General features: G+C 44.8%; 1 protein-coding gene across 2 annotated transcripts in view; it reads left to right on the top strand.

Moving 5' to 3' along the window:
• LOC141164548 (dihydrofolate reductase-like) overlaps positions 1 to 15,496 on the top strand; it is a 47,093-nt gene extending 31,597 nt beyond the window's left edge. For both annotated transcript variants that reach the window (XM_073649929.1, XM_073649928.1), the window contains exons 4-7: positions 11,201 to 11,306; positions 11,637 to 11,763; positions 13,760 to 13,875; positions 14,641 to 15,496. In XM_073649929.1, coding sequence (XP_073506030.1) covers positions 11,201 to 11,306; positions 11,637 to 11,763; positions 13,760 to 13,875; positions 14,641 to 14,734 — 443 coding nt within the window. In that variant the 3' untranslated portion in view covers positions 14,735 to 15,496. The remainder of the gene's footprint in view (positions 1 to 11,200; positions 11,307 to 11,636; positions 11,764 to 13,759; positions 13,876 to 14,640) is intronic.
• Positions 15,497 to 16,205: the final 709 nt, after the last annotated feature.

The following is a 16,205-nucleotide window of genomic DNA, read 5'->3' as shown; positions in this document are numbered from 1 at the left end:
ATGGGCCTTACATAGTCCTCCATACAGTATAGTGAGCCCCACATAGACCTCAATACAATATAATGGGTCCCACGTAGTCCTCCATACAGCATAATGACCCCACATAGTCCTCCATACAGAAAAATAGGCCACACATAGTCCTCCATAGAGAATAATGGGCCCCACATAGTCCTCTATACAAAATAATGGGCCCCACATAGTCCTCCATACAGAATAATGGGCCCCACATAGTCCTCCATGCAGTATAATGGGCCCCACATAGTCCTCCATACAGAATAATGGGCCCCACATAGTCCTCCATACAGAATAATGGGCCCCACTTAGTCCTCCATACAGTATACTGAGCCCCACTTAGTCCTCCATACAGCATAATGACCCCACATAGTCCTCTATACAGACTAAAGGGCCCCACATAGTCCTCTATACAGAATAATGGGCCCCACATAGTTCTCCATACAGAATAATAGGCCCCACATAGTCCTGCATACAGTATAATGGGCCCCACGTAGTCCTCCATACAGTATAATGGCCCAACATAGTCCTCTATACAGAATAATGGGCCCTACATAGTTCTCCATACAGAATAATAGGCCCCACATAGTCCTCCATACAGTATAATGGGCTAACATAGTCCTCCATACAGTATAATGGGACCCACGTAGCCCTCCATACAGAATAATGGCCCCACATAGTCCTCCATACAGAATAATGGGCCTCACATAGTCCTCCATACAGTATAATGGGCCCCACTTAGTCCTCCATTCAGCATAATGACCCCACATAGTCCTCCATACAGTATAATGGGCCCCACATAGTCCTCCATACAGAATAATAGGCCTCACATAGTCATCTATACAGAATAATAGGGCCCACATAGTGCTCCATACAGTATAATGGGCCCACAAAGTCCTCCATACAGAATAATGGGCCCACATAGTCCTCCATACAGAATAATGGGCCCACATAGTCCTCCATACAGAATAATGGGCCCACATAGTCCTCCATACAGAATAATGGGCCCCACATTGTCCTCTATACAGAATAATGGGCCCCACATTGTCCTCTATACAGAATAATGGGCCCCACATAGTCCTCAATACAGAATAATGGGCCTACATAGTCCTCCATACAGAATAATGGGCCCACATAGTCCTCCATACAGAATAATGGGCCCCACGTTGTCCTCTATACAGAATAATCGGCCCCACATAGTCCTCAATACAGAATAATGGGCCCCACATAGTCCTCCATACAGTATAATGTGTCTCACATAGTCCTCCATACAGCATAATGACCCCACATAGTTCTCCATACAGTATAATGGGCCCCACATAGTGCTCCATACAAAATAATGGGCCCCACATAGTCCTCCATACAGTATACTGGGCCCCACATAGCCTTCCATACAGTATAATGGGCCAACATAGTCCTGCATACAGTATAATGGGCCCTACATAGTCCTCCATACAGTTTAATGGCCCCACATAGTCCTCTATACAGAATAATGGGCCCTACATAGTTCTCCATACAGAATAATAGGCCCCACATAGTCCTCCATACAGTGTAATGGGCCAACATAGTCCTCCATACAGTATAGTGGGCCTCACATAGTCCTCCATACAGAACAATGGGCCTCACATAGTCCTCCATACAGAACAATGGGCCTCACATAGTCCTCCATACAGAACAATGGGCCCCACATAGTCCTCCATACAGAACAATGGGCCTCACATAGTCCTACATACTGTATAATGGGCCTCACATAGTCATCCATACAGAAAAATGGGCCTCACATAGTCCTCCCTACAGTATAGTGGGCCTCACATAGTCCTCCATACAGTATAATAGGCCTCACAAAATCCTCCATACAGAATAACGGGCCCCACACAGTCCTCCATGCAGAATAATGGGCCCCACATAGTCCTCCATACAGTATAATGGCCCCACCTAGTCCTCCATACAGTATAGTGGGCCTCACATAGTCCTCCATACAGTATAATAAGCCTCACAAAGTCCTCCATACAGTATAGTGGGCCTCACATAGTCCTCAATACAGAACAATGGGCCTCACATAGTCCTCCATACAGTAAAATAGGCCTCACAAAGTCCTCCATAGAGAATAACAGTTCCCACATAGTCCTCCATACATAACAATGCACCTCACATAGTCCTCCATACAGAGCAATGGGCCTCACATAGTCCTCCATACGGTATAATGGGCCTCACATAGTCATCCATACAGAAAAATGGGCCTCACATAGTCCTCCATACAGTATAGTGGGCCTCACATAGTCCTCCATACAGTATAATAGGCCTCACAAAGTCCTCCATTCAGAATAACGGGCCCCACACAGTCCTCCATACAGAATAATGGGTCCCGCATAGTCCTCCATACAGAATAATGGGCCCACGTAGTCCTCCATACAGAATAATGGGCCCACATAGTCCTCCATACAGAATAATGGGCCCCACATTGTCCTCTATACAGAATAATGGGCCCCACATAGTCCTCAATACAGAATAATGGGCCTACATAGTCCTCCATACAGAATAATGGGCCCACATAGTCCTCCATACAGAATAATGGGCCCCACTTTGTCCTCTATACAGAATAATCGGCCCCACATAGTCCTCAATACAGAATAATGGGCCCCACATAGTCCTCCATACAGTATAATGTGTCTCACATAGTCCTGCATACAGCATAATGACCCCACATAGTTCTCCATACAGTATAATGGGCCCCACATAGTCCTCCATACAAAATAATGGGCCCCACATAGTCCTCCATACAGTATACTGGGCCCCACATAGCCTTCCATACAGTATAATGGGCCAACATAGTCCTGCATACAGTATAATGGGCCCTACATAGTCCTCCATACAGTTTAATGGCCCCACATAGTCCTCTATACAGAATAATGGGCCCTACATAGTTCTCCATACAGAATAATAGGCCCCACATAGTCCTCCATACCGTGTAATGGGCCAACATAGTCCTCCATACAGTATAGTGTGCCTCACATAGTCCTCCATACAGAACAATGGGCCTCACATAGTCCTCCATACAGAACAATGGGCCTCACATAGTCCTCCATACAGAACAATGGGCCCCACATAGTCCTCCATACAGAACAATGGGCCTCACATAGTCCTCCATACTGTATAATGGGCCTCACATAGTCATCCATACAGAAAAATGGGCCTCACATAGTCCTCCCTACAGTATAGTGGGCCTCACATAATCCTCCATACAGTATAATAGGCCTCACAAAATCCTCCATACAGAATAACGGGCCCCACACAGTCCTCCATGCAGAATAATGGGCCCCACATAGTCCTCCATACAGTATAATGGCCCCACCTAGTCCTCCATACAGTATAGTGGGCCTCACATAGTCCTCCATACAGTATAATAAGCCTCACAAAGTCCTCCATACAGTATAGTGGGCCTCACATAGTCCTCAATACAGAACAATGGGCCTCACATAGTCCTCCATACAGTAAAATAGGCCTCACAAAGTCCTCCATAGAGAATAACAGTTCCCACATAGTCCTCCATACATAACAATGCACCTCACATAGTCCTCCATACAGAGCAATGGGCCTCACATAGTCCTCCATACGGTATAATGGGCCTCACATAGTCATCCATACAGAAAAATGGGCCTCACATAGTCCTCCATACAGTATAGTGGGCCTCACATAGTCCTCCATACAGTATAATAGGCCTCACAAAGTCCTCCATTCAGAATAACGGGCCCCACACAGTCCTCCATACAGAATAATGGGTCCCGCATAGTCCTCCATACAGAATAATGGCCCCACATAGTCCTCCATACAGTATAATGGCCCCACATAGTCCTCTATACAGTATAATGGGACCCACGTAGCCCTCCATACAGAATAATGGACCCACATAGTCCTCCATACAGAATAATAGGCCCCACATAGCCCTCCATACAGTATAATGGCCCCACATAGTCCTCCATACAGTATAGTGGGCCTCACATAGTCCTCCATACAGTATAATAGGCCTCACAAAGTCCTGCATACAGAATAACGGGCCTCACATAATCGTCCATACAGAACAATGGGCCTCACATAGTCCTCCATACAGAACAATGGGCCCCACATAGTCCTCCATACAGTATAGTGGGCCTCACATAGTCCTCCATACAGTATAATAGGCCTCACAAAGTCCTCCATACAGAATAACGGGCCTCACATAATCCTCCATACAGAACAATGGGCCTCACATAGTCCTCCATACAGAACAATGGGCCTCACATAGTCCTCCATACGGTATAATGGGCCTCACATAGTCATCCATACAGAACAATGGGCCTCACATAGTCCTCCATACAGTATAGTCGGCCTAACATAGTCCTCCATACAGTATAATAGGCCTCACAAAGTCCTCCATACAGAATAACGGGCCCCACACAGACCTCCGTACAGAATAATGGGTCCCACATAGTCCTCCATACAGAATAATAGGCCCCACATAGTCTTCCATACAGATTAATAGGCCCCACTTAGTCCTCCATACAGAATAATGAGCCCCACATAGTCCTCCATACAGTATAATGTGCCTCACATAGTCCTCCATACAGTATACTGAGCCCCACATAGTCCTCTATACAGAATAATGACCCCACATAGTCCTCTATACAGATTAATGGGCCCCACATAGTTCTCTATACAGAATAATGGACCCCACATCGTTCTCCATACAGAATAATAGGCCCCACATAGTCCTCCATACAGAATAATGGGCCCCACATAGTCCTGCATACAGTATAATGAGGCCCACATAGTCCTCCATACAGTTTCATGGCCCCACATAGTCCTCTATACAGAATAATGGGCCCTACATAGTTCTCCATACAGAATAATAGGCCCCACATAGTCCTCCATACAGTATAACGGGCCAACATAGTCCTCTATACAGTATAATGGGACCCACGTAGCCCTCCATACAGAATAATGGCCACACATAGTCCTCCATACAGAATAATAGGCCCCACATTGCCCTCCATACAGTATAATGGCCCCACATAGTCCTCCATATAGTATAGTGGGCCTCACATAGTCCTCCATACAGTATAATAGGCCTCACAAAGTCCTCCATACAGTATAGTGGGCCTCACATAGTCCTCCATACAGAACAATGGGCCCCACATAGTCCTCCATACAGTATAGTGGGCTTCACATAGTCCTCCATACATAACAATGGGCCTCACATTGTCCTCCTTACAGAACAATGGGCCTCACATAGTCCTCCATGCGGCATAATGGGCCTCACATAGTCATCCATACAGAAAAATGGGCCTCACATATTCCTCCCTACAGTATAGTGGGCCTCACATAGTCTTCCATACAGTATAATAGGCCTCACAAAATCCTCCATACAGAATAACGGGCCCCACACAGTCCTCCATGCAGAATTATGGGCCCCACATAGTCTTCCATACAGTATAATGGCCCCACATAGTCCTCCATACAGTATAGTGGGCCTCACATAGTCCTCCATACAGTATAATAGGCCTCACAAAGTCCTCCATACAGTATAGTGGGCCTCACATAGTCCTCCATACAGTATAATAGGCCTCACAAAGTCCTTCATACAGAATAATGGGCCCCACACAGTCCTCCATACAGAATAATGGGTCCCGCATAGTCCTCCAGACAGATTAATGGCCCCACATAGTCCTCCATACAGTATAATGGGCCCACATAGTCCTCTATACAGTATAATGGCACCCACATAGCCCTCCATACAGTATAATGCCCCCACATATTCCTCCATACAGTATAGTGGTCCTCACATAGTCCTCCATACAGTATAATAGGCCTCACAATGTCCTCCATACAGTATAGTGGGCCTCACCTAGTCCTCCATTCAGAACAATGGGCCTCACATAGTCCTCCATACAGAACAATGGGCCCCACATAGTCCTTCATACAGCATAGTGGGCCTCACATAGTCCTCCATACAGTATAATAGGCCTCACAAAGTCCTCCATGCAGAATAACGAGCCTCACATAGTCCTCCATACAGAACAATGGGCCTCACATAGTCCTCCATATAGAGCAATGGGCCTCACATAGTTCTCCATACGGTATAATAGGCCTCACATAGTCATCCATACAGAACAATGGGCCTCACATAGTCCTCCATACAGTATAGTGGGCCTCACATAGTCCTCCATACAGTATAATAGGCCTCACAAAGTCCTCCATACAGAATAACGGGCCTCAAATAGTCCTCCATACAGAACAATGGGCCTCACATAGTCCTCCATTCAGATCAGTGGGCCCCACATAGTCCTCCATACAGTATAGTGGGCCTCACATAGTCCTCCATACAGTATAATAGGCCTCACAAAGTCTTCCATGCAGAATAACGGGCCCCACATAGTCCTCCATACAGAACAATGGGCCTCACATAGTCCTCCATACAGAACAATGGGCCTCACATAGTCCTCCATACGGTATAATGGGCCTCACGTAGTCATACATACAGAATAATGGGCCTCACAAAGTCCTCCTTACAGAATAATGGGCCCCACACAGACCTCCATACAGAATAATGGGCCCCACATAGTCCTCCATACAGAACAATGGGCCCCACATAGTCCTCCAGACAGCATAGTGGGCCTCACATAGTCCTCCATACAGAACAATGGGCCTCACATAGTCCTCCATATAGAACAATGGGCCTCACATAGTTCTCCATACGGTATAATGGGCATCACATGGTCATCCATACTGAACAATGGGCCTCACATAGTCCTCCATACAGAGCAATGGGCCTCACATAGTCCTCCATTCAGAACAATGGGCCCCACATAGTCCTCCATACAGTATAGTGGGCCTCACATAGTCCTCCATACATTATAATAGGCCTCACTCAATCCTCCATGCCGAATAACGGGCCCCACATAGTCCTCCATGCAGAACAATAGACCTCACATAGTCCTCTATACAGAACAATGGGCCTCACATAGTCCTCCATACGGTATAATGGGCCTCACATAGTCATCCATACAGAATAATGGGCCTCACAAAGTCCTCCTTACAGAATAACGAGCCCCACACAGACCTCCATACAGAATAATGGGTCCCACATAGTCCTCCATACAGAATAATAGGCCCCGCATAGTCTTCCATACAGAATAATTGGCTCCACATAGTCCTCCGTACAGTATAATGGGCCCACATAGTCCTCCATACAGAATAATGGACCCACATAGTCCTCCATACAGTATAATGACCCCACATAGTCCTCTGTACAGAATAATGGGCCCCACATAGTCCTCTATAGAGAATAATGAGTCCTACATTGTCCTCAATACAGAATAATAGGCCCCACACAGTCCTCCATACAGTATACTGAGCCCCACATAGTCCTCCATATGGTATAATGGGCCCCACATAGTCCTCCATACAGCATAATGACTCCACATAGTCCTCCTTACAGTATAATGGGCCCCACATAGTCCTCCTTACGGAATAATAGGCCCTACATAGTCCTCCATACAGAATAATAGGCTCCACATAGTCCTCCATACAGTATAATGGGCCCACATAGTCCTCCATACAGAATAATGGGCCCACATAGTCCTCCATACAGTATAATGACCCCACATAGTCCTCTATACAGAATAATAGGCCCCACGTAGTCCTCCATACAGAATAATGGGCACCACATAGTCCTCTATACAGAATAATTGGTCCCACATAGTCCTCTATACAGAATAATAGGCCCCACATAGGCCTTCGTACAGTATAATGGGCCTCACATAGTCCTCCATACAGTATACTGAGCCCCACATAGTCCTCCATACAGTATAATGGGCCCCACATAGTCCTCCATACAGAACAATGGGCCTCACATAGTCCTCCATACAGAACAATGGGCCTCACATAGTCCTGCATACGGTATAATGGGCCTCACATAGTCATCCATACAGAATAATGGGCCTCACAAAGTCCTCCTTACAGAATAACGGGCCCCACACAGACCTCCATACAGAATAATGGGTCCCACATAGTCCTCCATACAGAATAATAGGCCCCGCATAGTCTTTCATACAGAATAATAGGCCCCACATAGTCCTCCGTACAGTATAATGGGCCCACATAGTCCTCCATACAGAATAATGGACCCACATAGTCCTCCATACAGTATAATGACCCCACATAGTCCTCTGTACAGAATAATGGGCCCCACATAGTCCTCTATAGAGAATAATAGGCCCTACATAGTCCTCCATACAGAATAATAGGCCCCACATAGTCCTCCATACAGTATAATGGGCCGCACATAGTCCTCCATACGGTATAATGGGACCCACATAGTCCTCCATACAGCATAATGACTCCACATAGTCCTCCTTACAGTATAATGGGCCCCACATAGTCCTCCTTACGGAATAATAGGCCCCACATAGTCCTCCATACAGAATAATAGGCCCCACATAGTCCTCCATACAGTATAATGGGCCCACATAGTCCTCCATACAGAATAATGGGCCCACATAGTCATCCTTACAGTATTATGGGCCCCACATAGTCCTCCTTACGGAATAATAGGCCCTACATAGTCCTCCATACAGAATAATAGGCCCCACATAGTCCTTCATACAGTATAATGGGCCCACATAGTCCTCCATACAGAATAATGGGCCCACATAGTCCTCCATACAGTATAATGACCCCACATAGTCCTCTATACAGAATAATGGGCCCCACGTAGTCCTCCATACAGAATAATGGGCACCACATAGTCCTCTATACAGAATAATTGGTCCCACATAGTCCTCTATACAGAATAATAGGCCCCACATAGTCCTCCATACAGTATAATGGGCCTTACATAGTCCTCCATACAGTATACTGGGCCCCACATAGCCCTCCCTACAGTATAATGGGCCCCACATAGTCCTCCATACAGGATAATGACCCCACATAGTCCTCCATACAGTATAATGGGCCCCACATAGTCCTCCCTACAAAATAATGGGCCCCACATAGTCCTCTATACAGAATAATTGGCCCCACATAGTCCTCCATACAGAATAATGGGCCCCACATTGTCCTCCATACAGTATAATGGGCCTCAGATAGTCCTCCATACAGTATACTGGGCCCCACATAGTCCTCCATACAGAATAATGGGCCCCACATAGTCATCCATACATTATAATGTGCCTCACATAGTCCCCCATACAGTATACTGAGCCCCACATAGTCCTCCATACAGTATACTGAGCCCCACATAGTCCTCTATACATACTAATGGGCCCCACATAGTCCTCTATGCAGAATAATGGGACCCACATAGTTTTCCATACAGCATAATGACCCCACATAGTCCTCCATACAGTATAATGGGCCCCACATAGTCCTCCATACAGTATAATGGCCCCACATAGTCCTCTATACAGAATAATGGGCCCTACATAGTTCTCCATACAGAATAATGGGCCCCACATAGTCCTCCATACAGTATAATGGGCCAACATAGTCCTCTATACAGTATAATGGGACCCACGTAGCCCTCCATACAGAATAATGGCCCCACATAGTCCTCCATACAGAATAATGGCCCCACATAGTCCTCCATACAGAATAATAGGTCTCACATAGTCCTCCATACAGTATAATGGGCCCCACATAGCCCTCCATACAGTATAATGGCCCCACATAGGCCTAGTGGTTCTGGTGTCGCGGGCCAAATATAACCATTATGCGGGCCAGAGTTGGCCCATGGGCCAGAGTTTGACATGTATGATCTAAGTGTACAAATTGGTCATGAGCAGGTCTAAGGGTCTGGACAAATTAAACCCTTGTACACTATGTTGACGATTTGGTCTTACTTAAAGGGGTTGTTCAACCCTTTTTTCCGTAAACCGGGTCCTGTGTGGTCTAACAATTAAAAAATAAATACCCCACTATTGATCCTCCATAGCACTACTTAGGTCCCCCGTCGCCAGTCTATTTGCCTCATCTTTCAGCAGGATCAGATGGCTGCAGCTGTCACCAATGCCCCAGTGATCGGCTGCAGCGGTCACATGTCATGTGACAGGAACAGGATGCACAGAGCTGGTCTTTGTACACCTTGTTCTGGTCACCTGCCCATCGCCTCAGGAAGAAGAGAAAAGGAACCGGCAGGGGGCTTGAGCAGCAGTATGAAAAATGAATAGGTGAGTGTAGATTCTTATTTTCAGGGTTGTATGTGGCCCATCATACTTTTAGGGAGGAAACATGAAGGGTCTGGCAAAAGAAACAGAAATGCTACTTTCTTGGAGATTTTGGAAGGCTGCAGCTGTGCCTCCTGTTCTCAGATATGTAAATTTTCTCTTCAACGAGGAAGAGGACTTGAACTTTAGCACCACCTATAGGAAGTAGCAATCCTAAAAGTCAATATCGACCCTTTAATGAGCCTTGTCACATCATTTATGATAAAAGCCAAACCAGAATCTCAATTTGCAGACATGTGTTTCAGGGTGTTTGACCCTCCTCAGTGCAAAGTGTGAGATCTGATTAGGCTGTATGACAGGCCTCTGACTGGGGTCTAAAGGGTAACGTATCTCCTTGCTGAGAGTGACATGCCTGACATGCCATGGTAAGGAAACTTATAAACAATGAAATGCTCCTCTTGGAAATTAAATATGTAAATTGTCTCTTCCGAGAAGAAGAGGAGTTGATCTTTAGTGCCACCTATTGGAAGTAGCAATCCTCAAAGTCAATATTGACCCGTAATGATACCCTTAAGACCCCAGTCAGAGACACAGCCAAATCAGATCTAATCATTTGCACTGAGGAGGGGCAACACCCCCAAAACACGTTTGCAAATTGTGATTCTGGTTTGGCTTTTATCCTAAGTCATGTGACAAAGCTTGTGAAAGGGTCGATATTGACTTTTAGGTTGCACTAGAGTTCTAATTGTCTTCCTTTCTGGAAAGACAATATGCATATTTAATTTCCCACAGAAGCATTATGGCCTATAGGTCTCCTTACACTGGCATGCCAGGCATGTGACTTTCCACAAGCAGAAAAGTTACCCTTTAGACTCCTGTTCTTACAGTAAAGGAGGTTCCCCCCCATCATTTTTCAGGACAATCCAGGAGAGCTACATCCACAATTTACTCGTTTGACTTATTAACCTGTTATTTTTTCTTTGTTACAGGAAAGAAAAATCTTCTTGTTTGGGGCCGACGTTCATTTGAAACCTTCGATGAGAACCTGTTACCTCTGGCAAACACCATTATTGTTCTTCTTACCAGGCAGCTCAGGTATATGGTGGTCTCTTGATTGTATCAGGCTGTAGTGTGGCATTCTCCGAGTGAATTTTTTATATGAAAACGAATTTTCCTAATTTTTTCATGTATAAATAGAGAAATTGCATATAATGGTATAATGCGCCCATATTAAACTATCCAGGACCGAGAATCTAGATTTAATGGGGTGCTCTTTAAATCTAGAAAACTGATATTTATGCCCCAAAACCCTTTTTTATTTTCATGTCATCCTCATATTTTCTGTAATTGTGCAGTTTACATGCTTTTATGCAACGGAGCAAGAAGGAGACATTTTCTTTTCTTTTTGGACCGTTTTACTTCTAGCGATTTACCGAAATTTGCTCATTACATCTGCCGCGATATAGAAGAGATTGTGCAGCTTGTTTCCAGTCCTCCTCTCTGTGATGAAGTGGAAACTTTATGGGCGCTAGGAGGAGTGGAGTGTTATGAGGTAAGTGTAGTGGAAATGGTCACTAGTGGGAGACTTTGCTTAATACAAGAGCACAAAGAGAGTAGTGAGATAGAAAAATGTAAAGTAGTAACACCCAGGGCGAAAGCTGGAAATCCGAACCGAACCTCCAAAATTAAAAGTGGTGAATTAGTCTTCACCACTGATTTGGAGATTCTTGGAGGTCTTCATGCCGACCTCACCAGAAGCCATCAAACATACTCAGGTTGCCATCCCAAAACCTGTAAAGTAATTTTTTCTTTCAGAAAGTGGTGATTTTTATTGATAGGTGTTACCGAGGTTTTTCAAGATTTTTTTTATTAAGTCCAAGTGCTAGAAATGTGTTAAAATAATCCTTACTCAGGTATTTATTCCTCTACTGCTTCAGTGGCTCCTGCCCTGATGTCATGTCCATCATTAATGTGACCTCTACATCCCGCTCCCTCTGTCAACCACTTAGATGCCGGGGTCAGCATAGACCACAGCATCTGAGGGGATAATGTCATGTCCATCATTCATGTGACCACTACATTCCCGTCCCTCTGTCAACCACTTAGATGCCAGGGTCAGCATAGACCTCAGCTTCTGAGGGGTGATGTCATGTCCATCATTCCTGTGACCACTGCATCCCGCTCCCTCTGTCAACCACTTAGATGCCAGGGTCAGCATAGACCTCAGCTTCTGAGGGGTGATGTCATGTCCATCATTCCTGTGACCTCTACATCCTGCTCCCTCTGTCAACCACTTAGATGCCAGGGTCAGCATAGACCTCAGCTTCTGAGGGGTGATGTCATGTCCATCATTCCTGTGACCTCTACATCCTGCTCCCTCTGTCAACCACTTAGATGCCAGGGTCAGCATAGACCTCAGCTTCTGAGGGGTGATGTCATGTCCATCATTACTGTGACCTCTACATCCTGCTCCCTCTGTCAACCACTTAGATCCCAGGGTCAAATCTGTGTCATCACACATTTAGATGCCAGGGTCAGCATAGACCACAGCATCTGAGGGGTGATGTCATGTCCATCATTCATGTGACCACTACATTCCCGTCCCTCTGTCAACCACTTAGATGCCAGGGTCAGCATAGACCTCAGCATCTGAGGGGTGATGTCATGTCCATAATTCATATCACCACTACACCCCCTCCCTCTGTCAACCACTTAGATGTCAGGGTCAGCATAGACTGCAGCATCTGAGGGGAATGCCATGTCATTAACTTGACCACTGAATTCCCTCCCTCTTCAACCACTTAGATGTCAGAGTCAGCATAGACCACAGCATTTTAACGGTTATCTCATGCCCATCATTAACCCGACCACTGAATCCCCCTCCCTCTGTCAACCATTTAGATGCTAGGGTGAGGACAGACCGCAGCATCTGAGGGGTTATGTCATGTCCATCATTCATGTGATCATTGCATTACCTCCTTCTGTCAACCACTTACACTCCAGGGTCAGCATCGAACGCAGCACATGAAGAGCTATGTCATGTCCATCAGTAACGTGGGCACTGCATTCCCGTCCCTCTGTCAACCACTTAGATTCCAGGGTCAACATAGACCACAGCATTGGAAAGGTGATGTCATGTCTATCATTCATGTGACCACTGCATTTCACTTCCTCAGTCAACCACTTAGATGTCAGGGTCTGCATAGACTGCGGCATCTGAGGGTGATGTCATGTACATCATTCACATGACCACAGCATTCCCCTCCCTCTGTCAACCACTTAGTTGCCAGGGTCAGCATAGACTCCTGCATCTGAGGGAGAAAAATGCTGTGCCATCTTGTTCATCTATGGCATACGCACTGGATATACCACATGGATGCAGGTACCACCTTTGGGAATATTTTCTTGAACCTTAATTGAGAAAGGGACTGTGTCGCGAGCTGCCAGTAATGGTTTCTATTACAGTCAGATTTCTGTTTTTATGGCAGTATCTTATAGATCGCTACCACACCATCTAACACATTACATATTATTGCCTCTCTTTTCAGAAGTTGATGAAACACTCTTGGTGTAACCATATCTATTTCACACACATCATGGCGGATTTTCCATGTGATATTTTTTTTCCAGAGTTTGACAAGAACATCTTCAAATTAAAAGAGAAGTAAGTAAAGTATGAAAATGAATCCATTTAAAGGGGTTGTCAAGTCTTTGGCTAAAAGTTTATATCCACTTTATGTGAGTGAAATCTCCTGAATCCTCACAGCGTGTGCACCAGCGAGAATGGGCAGTCACGAGACCGCAAGTATGCCATTCTCATACTTCCTATCATATTCCAACTAAACTTGTGCGGCCTTGCTCAATCAGGAAGGCAGGCATGGTAACAAACCATCTCTGCCTTCTTTTTGGCTCTCTGAAAGTTAACTCCCTGCTGCTGGCACTGAAATGTTATAAATCATTTAAATCCACATTGCAAAGTGAATCGGCCCAAAATTTTAAGACTTTAAATGAATTGTCAAGGTTTGGGGTTCAAGTCTGACGTCACTCTATGTAAACAGCAGGCTTGTGAATTATAACAGCACACCCAGTGTACGCTGTCGGGATTCTCCGGTGCTGGAAGAGGTCAGTTCTGTGACCGCAAGTATATGTTTTGCATACTTTGAGCCACATTCCAACTAGACGTGCACGTCTAGTCGGCACGTGACCACACATATGCAAATCACATACTTGCACTGGATAACCCCAACAGCGCGCACTCTGCATGCTGTGAGGACCTAGAGTGACTGCACATTTGAAACCCAAGCATGGACAACCCTTTTAAGCGATACACAAGTACTTAAATAATAAAATCCTGCAGCCACACTAGAGGGAGCTAACTACATAGTGGTTATACACTGATGTTAAAGCAGTTACGTTTTTTTTTTTCCAGATATCCCGGCATTCCATCTGGAATTCAGGAAGAAAAAGGAGTACAATACATATTTCGAGTGTATGAAAGAGATCAAGCCCCGAACAGTGAATGATATTAATATCTCTCACCAAGCAAATGTCTCAGATATCTTAGAATTTTCCAGCATTATCTGTTTGCCATTAAGTTTATTTTTTGCAATTCAGCTGATTTATCATTTCACCAGTTGGTGTTTGAAATCTATCCAAGAATCAGAATAATTTTTATACTACGATTTTTCTTAAATAAATGGGTTTTTCTATTGTGAATAGTCCACGCAGGAAAAAAAATCTATCGGAAAACAAAATTTTTATTATTTTTTTTTTTTTTGGGGGGGAGGGTGGGTTGGTACAGCTTTAAAAGGTTGCAAATTATAGTTTTTCTTAGCATGAAAACCGCTTTACATTTTGCCACTAGTCTGATGAAATCCAGATTTTCCAGTGAATGGCTATCCATATAATACTTGCCCGCTCCATCAAAGCGGGAGCCACTGTTTGAATAGGACCCCTGCTATGGCTAATGGAGAGAGTCCGAATGGGAAAGCCTCTCCTGTAAAGTCTGTACACCCCAATCAGTCACATAAGGAGGGGTAGTTCTGCTTATACAATGAGGTGGATTTTTTAAATCTGTAATTGCATTCATAATAACATGGCCTACAAATGAAGAAACTAAGAGAGATTTTACCACTACTACAATTACCCCTCTTTTTTCCTTTACAACCTAAATGCTTCGTACACCTTTGCACAGAATTTTGTTTATTGTTCATGTCCCTCCTAAATGCAAAGTTAAAAAATTTTCTTAATAGTCTTCATTAAAACTTTTCTACCATTTTGCTGCTGCTGATTGTCTGTAAGTTCTTTATCTACCGGAATATTCTGCAAAAAGGTTAGAAATCCTCAGGGGCTCCTGCTCCTGGTCCTGACTGCTCTCTTTGCTATCAATTCCCTTCTCTCAGTCTTGGAGATAGAAGCATGGAGGAGTTAGGGGATATAATCAGATTTGCAGTGGACAGGGGAGAAAGAATCTCAGAGGGCATAGAAAACAGGCTGTAGATAAGGAGAAAAGCATTTGGTTTGTAAAGTACAGCTTTGAAACTTTGCTGATACATTCAATGAAGTAAAGAAAGCAGCTCCCTTGATACAAAGAGTTCACTTACAGCCTTTATTACTAAAAGCGATACATATTAATCATATCTAGCCAATATTGCTGGGAGAGACACACAGAGCTCACATCCAGCCTATATTACTGGAGAGACACACAGAACTCACATCCAGCCTATATTACTGAGAGAGACACACAGAGCTCACATCCAGCCTATATTACTGGAGAGAGACCCAGAGCTCACATCCAGCCTATATTACTGGAGAGACACGCAGAGCTCACATCCAGCCTATATTACTGGAGAGAGATACATGGAGCTCACATCCAGTCTATATTACTGGAGAGAGACCCAGAGCTCACATCCAGCTTATATTACTGAGAGAGACACACAGAGCTCACATCCAGCCTATATTACTGGGAGAGACACAGAGCTCACATCCAGCCTA

Source organism: Phyllobates terribilis, unplaced genomic scaffold (genome assembly GCF_046119375.1).
Source record: "Phyllobates terribilis strain yellow unplaced genomic scaffold, ASM4611937v1 Scaffold_10__3_contigs__length_209671492, whole genome shotgun sequence".
Classification (NCBI taxonomy): domain Eukaryota; kingdom Metazoa; phylum Chordata; class Amphibia; order Anura; family Dendrobatidae; genus Phyllobates; species Phyllobates terribilis.
This window is presented reverse-complemented; position numbering and strand designations above follow the sequence as displayed.